Genomic DNA, 9,024 nt, shown 5'->3' with positions numbered 1-9,024 from the left:
AAAATTTCACATTGCATACGAATTTTATCACTAAATTAAGCATAAAATCAACATCAAACAACAATAATTACCATACATTGATTTAGAGAGGTTTATACAACCATCTATAAATCCAAAAACTCAACAAAACTCTATTAAAGGAAGGAAAAAGGTTAATGATCACTCTCTATCATCTATGTAATCAAAACAGCTATAAGTGAATTAATTCCCCCTCTCTTGTTGCCTTAGATTTTCTCCAACAACAAACTCTAACAATGGTGATCCTCTCTTTTCAACCCTTGCTATCCAAGTTGGCCTCTTTTCCAACTTTTGTCTCTTTCACGTTTCTGATTTTCCAACTTTCTCTAACTCCCACCATTTAACCTAATTTCTTTTTATTTTATATCAATGTCTCACCACATCCCAATTATTCTATTTTCTTATTACTAATTATTTTCTTTAAAACTCTTCAAATTTCACTAATTTCTATTACTTACGAATTAAAAAAATAAATAAAATGAATAACTTTTCAATTCCAATATTACTTCTAATATTTGTTTAATTAATTCTCACACTCCCAATAATTCTATTAATTCAAATTAGTTTCTGATTGATTAACTTTCTCACTTTTACCGTAGCATTCAACCGACCAAAATAAATTAAATATATGTAATTGCCCTTCCACTTATATGAATTCTCTATTATGCCCCTTCAAAATTCTCACTGAATTCTAATATTTACCATTAATTTTACTAATTAGGAACATTAGATATTTAGATTAAAATGGGGTATTAGAGTTTTCCTACTGGTGTTCTCGTAGAAAGCAGTCCCTAAAGTGAAATTTATTTTATCAGTCAAGTATTACATTAGTTTTGGTTTCAACCGACTCATCATCAAAACTAAGACAATAGATTACATTTTTGGGACCAATATTGTGACAAATTTAATAACCAAAAAATTTGATTTAAAAAAAAATTGTAAACTATTTTTATGATAGAATAGGAGGACAACGTGTAATTAAAACCGAGAATCATTAATTGAATTGCTATGAGTTTGACTTGAAATTTCTAAGAAGATACCAGTTGTTGAAATTTCTCGCCCAACTTACACAACACGGTTCTCATAATTTCTTCTTTCAACTTTGTATTTACATACTTTCCACCACCTATAAAGTGCTATACATCTATCTACATTTTCAACACAAATCACAAAACAACCTTCAAAAAACATGGAAACCTTCAAACAAGTTTCAATCCTTTTACTATCTCTTTTCCTCATTTCCCTTTTCAAATACTCTCATGCTGCAGGAATTGCAGTCTATTGGGGCCAAAATGGAGGTGAAGGTTCCTTGGCAGATGCTTGCAACACAAACAATTACCAGTTTGTAAACATAGCTTTTCTATCCACTTTTGGCAGGGGCCAAAAGCCACAACTAAATCTTGCTGGTCATTGTGATCCACGTATCAATGGCTGCACAAAGTTTAGTAGTGAAATTCAAACTTGTCAAGGCAAGGGAATCAAAGTGTTCCTCTCTCTCGGAGGTGTCGCTGGTACTTACTTTCTTGATACAGCCCAAGAAGCCACAGACCTTGCAAATTACCTATGGAACAATTTCTTGGGTGGCACGTCAACTTCAAGGCCATTAGGTGATGCTGTTTTGGATGGAATTGATTTTGATATTGAAGCTGGTGGTGAACATTTTGATGAACTTGCAAGAGCACTAAATGGTTTTAGTGCACAAAAGAGAGTTTACTTGTCTGCAGCACCACAGTGTCCTTTCCCTGATGCTCATTTGGATTCAGCTATTAATACTGGTTTGTTTGATTATGTTTGGGTTCAGTTTTACAATAATCCTCAGTGTCAATACTCGAATGGAAACACTAACAATCTTGTTAACGCTTGGACTCAATGGACTTCAAGTCAAGCTAAACAAGTGTTCTTAGGTGTTCCTGCTAACGATGCTGCTGCTACAAGTGGTGGTTTTATTCCTTCTGATGTTTTGATTTCTCAAGTTCTTCCTGCTATTAAGAGTTCTCCTAAATATGGCGGAGTCATGATTTGGAAGAGATTCAATGATGCACAAAGTGGATACAGTAATGCTATTAAGGGCAGTCTTTAATTAACTACATAAATCTATAGTCCTTATTATGTATTTAGAATAAGCAGCACATTCAAGTAGGTTTTCTTACTAGGTGCTATGTGATCAGGAATCACTTTGTTTATGAAGTCTCACCTATCATTTGGAGTGTCTTTGCAAAATTAAAATGAGAATTTATATAATCTATACCGATATATTAAAGGAGATGTAGCATCTGGTGAATTGGTCAAGGAAGTTTATCTAAAGTTCCAAAGCATTGTACAATAGTGTGAAACTGCCAATACCTCAACTATAATTGAATTCTTTTGCATCATTTTCTTCTACCTAGGATCCAGTGTTTGTCCAAATTTAATAATACATGTTACATCTACTTTTATTTTCCGTTTTTGGCTTTTCGCCAATCCTACAAAACCTAGAAACATTTTCAGCTTTAATGAGACTCTGCAGATTGAAAATGAGACCAGTATTCTTTGACAAGCTTCCCGAACAACGATCCTTCTCTCTTCATCAACTTCATCGGGTCATCATACTCTACCAGTTTTCCTGAAAATTCAATTGCACGTTTTATTTTCTTAGAACAAAATAATGAAAGGATCAAATTCTCTCTCCAAAACATTGCTAAATTTTCAAATGTGCTAAATCAACAAGAGTAATTAATATGCTACTTACCATCACTGATGGAAAGAACCTTTGTGCAATCCATCACGGTCGGTATCCTGTGAGCTACCGTGATTACCGTACAATCTGCAAACTCAGTCCTAATAGTTTTCTGCAGAATCAAGTCAGTTGCATTATCAATTGACGCGGTTGCTTCATCGAGCACCAATACCCGACTTCTCCTCAGCAAAGCACGGCCCAAACAGAACAATTGTCGTTGTCCCATGCTCCAATTGGCCCCATCTTCAACAACTGTATAACAATTTGTTACTAAACATTGGTATCAAGAACTACTGTTTGGATACAACAACAGCAACCAAGCCTTATCCCACTAAGTGAGGTCGGCTATTGTTTGGATAAACAACTTAAATAAACATTTATGACATCAGTGCTTATCATAAAGTGCTTATGTATGAGTTATTTCTATAACAAAAGAAAAAATATATTCAAACTGTTGTCATATAGGCTATTAGTTGTTTTCATAGACATTCCAAGTTTTTATTATAGCAGTTAAGTTCAAATAAACTTATCCAATCACAACACTAGACAGGAATTGTTCACTGCAAAGTTGTGTTAGCAAAACATGAAAATGTACCTGATGAGTCTAAACCACCTTCTTTCTCTTGGACAGCCTCTTGCAACTGACACTTGCCAAGAACCTTTGTAAAGAAATCGCAATTAGTCCACCTTAATTATTGGAACTTGAAAATAGAGATGATTAAATAAACAGGAAGAAAAAACTCCATGTTGTTATTAATTAAATGCTGAAAAGTAACTTAGCAGGTAATAATACTACCTCCCATATCTCTTGATCAGAATGTTGAAATAAGGGATCCAAATTGTATCTGACTGTTCCATTAAAAAGAGTAGGATCCTGAGGTATAATACCAAAGCGCGACCTCAAATCATGAAGTCCAATAGAACAAATGTCAATGCCATCAACAATGATTTTTCCACCTGCTGGCTCGACTAGACGAAATAAAGCACCAATAAGAGTGGTCTTGCCGCTTCCTGTTCGACCAACTATACCAATTTTGTGTCCTCCTTCGAATGTGCATGTAATTCCGCGGAGTACTAGTGGTGTATCATGCCTGTACCGTATCTGTTCCGATATCATGAAACAAATCATGTGTTTCAGTTTAAGCTCACATTTTGAAGAGAACATTATGCAAACGAGTTTCAAAATAATAACAAATACCTTGAGTTCCTGTAATTCTACTCTACCAACAACTGGCCAATTCACCGGAGGGCGATTTCCTTCTATTACTTCAGGAGCCTCACTTGGTACATGCATATATTGATTTAGCCTCTCCACTGATATTATGTAATTTGCTATATTGCATTGATTTTGAATTGAAAATACTAGGGAAGCATTAAGGGAAAGGCCATAAGAGAGAGCCATGCCAATAAATCCTGAAATATGTTGAAATTTTACTACTTGCATAAAACACAACTATGGTTAAGAAAACAATAAAAGGGAAATTATAAAGGCACTAATAGAAGAAGTCTCACCAGAGGAAAATGTTCCGGGTGGAAGTACAACTATACACAGTGCGGCAGATGCAAGAACAACAGCACTGACTGTTTCTAACCGTTGAATCAACCACTCATTTGCAGCAAAACTATGAAAGAAAGGAGTAGCATTGATATCGATTAGATCAAGGTTCTTTGCGAAAAAACGATCTTCCTCTTCAAAAGCCCTTATTGTCACAGCTCCGGCAACTGATTCAGCAAGATGGTTAGCTACAAAGGATTTTGTTGTGCCATTCATCCGCATCAGTTCTTTTGCTGAAGCAAAGTAGTATCTCTGTATGGAGAAAAAAAAATTCAACGAGCCCATTTTTAATTTATGAAAGATAATTATAACGTATTAATGTAAAAACAGAACACCAAATCATCACTGCAATTTAATTCAAAGAGTTTGTTCATTACCTGCAACCGCAGTGTAAAATAGAGCATTGGTATGGAGACAAACAAGACTTGCCAAGTTACTACTGCTAAAACAGTTAGACTAGCATAACAATTGCAAGTAGCTCCCACGGCGAAAAGAAGACCACATGGAACATCGAGATCAACAATGCTGAGATCAGAAGAGACCTAAACAAAGAAGTAATAGTCAAAGCATAAGTATTTCCCATTCATTGCGTTAACTTAGATGAAAAAATGGAAAGAGAAAGGACTGTTTAATATTCTTACCCTACTAAGTATCCGTCCCAAAGGTGTGGAATCATAAAACGACATAGGTGCACGAAAAAGGGAGTTAAGTAGCTGTAAAAATAAAGACTTTGAAGATTGAAGGCCCAAAGCAACTGGAAAAAGACTTCTCAGCAATAAGAACACTGTTGAAGTAACTCCAATCAACAAGTAAACTAGAATCAATCTCAAAGTGCTGACTTTAGGATTGTCAACATTAGCAGCCATCCACGAGTTTTGCAATATTTGACCAATCACAAATATAAGATGACAAATAGAAGCCGCGGAGAAGTATATGTATCCATTGTTCTGCTTCAGGTACGTTAAGTAAGGCTTAAACCCCTGGTCTCCAGTTTCTCTCTCTTCTTGCTTAATCAATTGATCTCCTTCTGGTGCTTCAAATTTTTTTTCCTTCTCCACATATGTTTTTCTTATCTCTTTGGCAGAATTTGAATTTCTTTCAGAAGAAGTAACATCCACAAGCCGGTCAGAACCAGCAGTCTCTTTGTGAGCATTCACAAGGTCCTGAAAATCTTTGCTTGAGGTCAACAAATGGTGATACGAAGCAGCTTGTAGGATTTTGCCGTCTGACATCAACTGTACCGCGAAATCATTGTGTCCATGCATAATTTTCAGTCAGCCAAAGATTATGAAATAATGTTCTAATTTTGAGTTAGAACAATGACAAACATAATCATTGCTTCAATGATGTATAAAATTACCAAAACAAAGTCAAATGCTGGAAGGAAGTCAACTTGATGAGTCACAAGAAAAACTGTCTTCCCAGCAAGTCCTTCCATAATGTATTCCTGTCCAGTTAATTGTGTCATAAGCATAACCAACTACAGTACTTAAAGTGTGTATGTGCGCGCCTGCGTGCTGTATTATGAACACAGTATGTAAAGAAGTGAATTTATCATTACATTAAACAAATTTGAGGCAGTTTGTGCATCAACAGCACTGAATGGATCATCCAAAAGATATATATCAGCATTCTGATAAAGAGCACGAGCAAGTTGAACTCGTTGCTTCTGACCACCACTTAAGTTAACCCCTCTCTCTCCTATTTCAGTGAGATCACCATGAGGAAACAGCTCAAGATCTTTCACTAGTGAAGACCTATGAAGAGTTTTCTGATATTTTTGAACATCCATAGGTGATCCAAACAATATATTATCCCTTATTGAACCTGTCTGTATCCATGCTGTTTGAGAAACATACGCAAACTTCCCATAAACATCAATCTGTATTCCAGAAAAGATAATCCAATACCTTTTACTATTAGTACTCAAATGTACAAAAAGTTGAATTTACATGCCAAGTGATATAAAGGTTATAAATAATGAAAGTATGGAAACGTTTATACAATTAAATAAAAGCAAAATCTTACTTTTCCTTGAGTGATAGGAACTTCTCTGAGAATTGCTGCTAAGAGAGTTGATTTGCCTGAGCCAACCTCACCACAAATCGCGACCTTTTGTCCAGGGCTAACTTCCAAATTTATATTTCTCAAAGTTGACTTTGACACATTACTATCTTCCCATGAAAATTCAGCAGACTTGATTGAAATTGAGCCCCTTGTATTGTCTTCTGAACACCTCTTCCCAATATTTTCACTCTGCAGTTCGGGTGCCTCCAAGAATTTTAAAATCCGAGCGAAAGCAACTTTTGCCTGAATAACCACCCCAATAACGTCAGGGATAGTTCTAATTGGATCTTGAACAAGGCGTAAAGTTGCCACGAAAGTGAAAACATTATTCGCATGCAAAGGAACGTTAAGAAAATAACATGCTCCGAACGTAGCAGCAGAGACCATAACCGGTGACGACCAAAAGAGAAATGTGTTGTATGCCTTTCTCAATTGCACTGCAGACAACCATTTGAGTTCCTCATTCCGTAATCCTTCTATAGAGTTTTTAAAACTGGTTTCCCATGCATACAACTTCAGTACCTTCATATTCACAAGAGCCTCAGAAATAGCCTTCAATCTCTCATCTTGTGCAACCATTAATTTGCTTTGAAACTTGTGTTGTAACTTTGCAAGTGGTGTATTGCAAAGTACTGTGATAACTATCACAACCAAGGATGCAATTGTAGCTAGCCCAACTGCACGGAAAAGTATTACCAACGAGATACATAGTTGGAAGCTTGTTGTCCATGTTTGGTGAAACCAGTAAGGAAATTCTCCGATTCTATAAGCATCCACGGTTACATAATTCATTATCTCACCACTAGAGTGCGCCAATCTCGCAGAATTGGACAACCTCAATTGTTTTTTATAGATTGCAGCTGTAAGCAGTGACTTAACTTTGAGACCGACGAGTCTCGACCGGAAATACCACTGCCTTTGTGATAGAGATTCTATAATTTTTATAAAGAAAAGTGATATGGCCAACACAAAACCTTGATATTTGAAACTCTCATAACCCTCAGCAACTAATATAAAGGAATTGAGAAGCAAAGGTCCAGAAGAAAGTGCAAGTACCTTGAGCATTGCAAAGAATCCTGATATCAAAATTTCTTTCCAATGGCATAAAACCATTGTCTTCAAAACAGATGGTTGTGAGGATGGATCCTTCTGATTTTGCTTGTTTAATTGCTCAAGAAACATCGAATAACAACTTTCTGCTCTATCTTCCTCCCTCAACATCGGCACATCTTCGTCCTGAAGTGTTTTCTCTTTACCACTTTTCATCAAAGAATTCAGCCACCAAAATGAAATCCTACTGAAGAATCCAGCTTTCGCAAATAGCGTCACACAGCTAACGGAATCGTCTTTATTCGACTCACCATTTAAAGGAGCGTAAAGGCTTCCATTGATTTCTCTGTCAGTGTCACTACTCTTAGATTCCCTATATGTGCATAATAGCAATAAAATTGCCCCAGGAAAAGATAGAACATCCACTCCTACTTTGAAGGACAAGTGCATACTACCGATTACATAAAACAAGGATAAAGCACAGTTTATAGCAGAAACTAAGAAGATTAGAATAGAAAAAAACCTTAACCATGCTCTTGGAATTTGTTTAAACTTAAGACTTAATGTTAAACCAACTAACAACCATGTTAATCCCTGAAACAATTCCAGCAACCACAAATCAAGAGGCAATGCCGTTTGGTTTTTCGTCAACTTGTCTTCTAAAATCCAAATGCCATAAAACAAATGCACCAACCCAAGGACACCATTTGTTATGGCAGAAACTAGTTGCAGACTTGAATATCTTTGCCTATGTATAATACCCTGATATGGTTTTAATGACAACTTGTGGATCATCATTACAAATAGGAGCAGGATGAGAAAAAATACATCAAAGCAAGATACTAAGAAATGGTTGATGCATGTGGAAGGATCAACGAGAAACTTAACATCATAATAACTGCTGCAAGGCTTTGAACAACCAGATTCCCCACAAAACACACTCCAAAATCCTGCCATTTTCTTCATCCTCTCTCTTGCTCAAAATCTGAAAAGAAAAAAAAAGCAACAAAGTTAACACATTATGCTTTTGTTGAGAGAAAAAAGTTTATAGCCTATCAAAAAAAGCCATCAAACACACATGAAAACAAATGACCAAGTTGATTGATTTGTAAGAGTAAATAAATAAAAGTAAACCATATGAAGATTATTGAAAAAGAAAATATTGCTTACAACTCTGAATATGTATAACTTCTCTAGCTAGCTACGACCCAGAATCCTACTTAAATGTTAACGTGTCGCAGTGATGGTCCCAGTCGTGTCGCGGTCGATGTTAATGCAGAAAATTGCAGTTAAAATCATAAACCTCGTGGACCAAATCGCAGTACTGGAAATTAAAATTTGCACATGCAGCTATAACTTATACCACCACATGTGTTTGTGAAAAGTAACTCCACAGTCCACAACAGTTACCTAGTGAATGAATCATGCAAAATCACATAATTCAGTTATAAACATATGTACTGACAGAAATCATTATTGCGACTCGAAAGCTGACAGATATTTAATACCTTGATGGTAACTAATTGTAAGAACAAAAAGGCGCGCACCATGTCGTCACAGCTCACGTATTTGCTCTCTTGTTATTTCCTCCTTTTCCTACTATGTCTGTGTTTGATAG

General features: G+C 35.9%; 2 protein-coding genes across 2 annotated transcripts; one reads left to right on the top strand and one right to left on the bottom strand.

Annotated features, from left to right (window-relative positions):
- Positions 1 to 1,158: 1,158 nt before the first annotated feature.
- On the top strand, positions 1,159 to 2,283 carry LOC127093131 (acidic endochitinase). Its single transcript, XM_051032034.1, has one exon. The coding sequence runs from the start codon at positions 1,208 to 1,210 to the stop codon at positions 2,096 to 2,098; it is 891 nt and encodes a 296-aa protein (XP_050887991.1). The 5' UTR covers positions 1,159 to 1,207; the 3' UTR covers positions 2,099 to 2,283.
- A 7-nt stretch (positions 2,284 to 2,290) lies between these two features.
- On the bottom strand, positions 2,291 to 8,822 carry LOC127093130 (ABC transporter C family member 10). The gene is made up of 12 exons (XM_051032033.1): positions 8,577 to 8,822; positions 6,318 to 8,391; positions 5,851 to 6,171; positions 5,650 to 5,736; positions 4,931 to 5,524; positions 4,667 to 4,831; positions 4,247 to 4,541; positions 3,933 to 4,147; positions 3,531 to 3,836; positions 3,330 to 3,393; positions 2,747 to 2,986; positions 2,291 to 2,620 (listed from the first exon to the last, which is right to left on the bottom strand). Exons 2-12 carry the CDS (start codon positions 8,370 to 8,372, stop codon positions 2,508 to 2,510), a joined length of 4,455 nt encoding a protein of 1,484 aa, XP_050887990.1. The 5' UTR covers positions 8,373 to 8,391; positions 8,577 to 8,822; the 3' UTR covers positions 2,291 to 2,507.
- Positions 8,823 to 9,024: the final 202 nt, after the last annotated feature.

Source organism: Lathyrus oleraceus, chromosome 6 (genome assembly GCF_024323335.1).
Source record: "Lathyrus oleraceus cultivar Zhongwan6 chromosome 6, CAAS_Psat_ZW6_1.0, whole genome shotgun sequence".
Taxonomy (NCBI): domain Eukaryota; kingdom Viridiplantae; phylum Streptophyta; class Magnoliopsida; order Fabales; family Fabaceae; genus Lathyrus; species Lathyrus oleraceus.
Note: the sequence above shows the minus strand (reverse complement) of the source record. Positions and strands in the feature narration are given on the sequence as shown.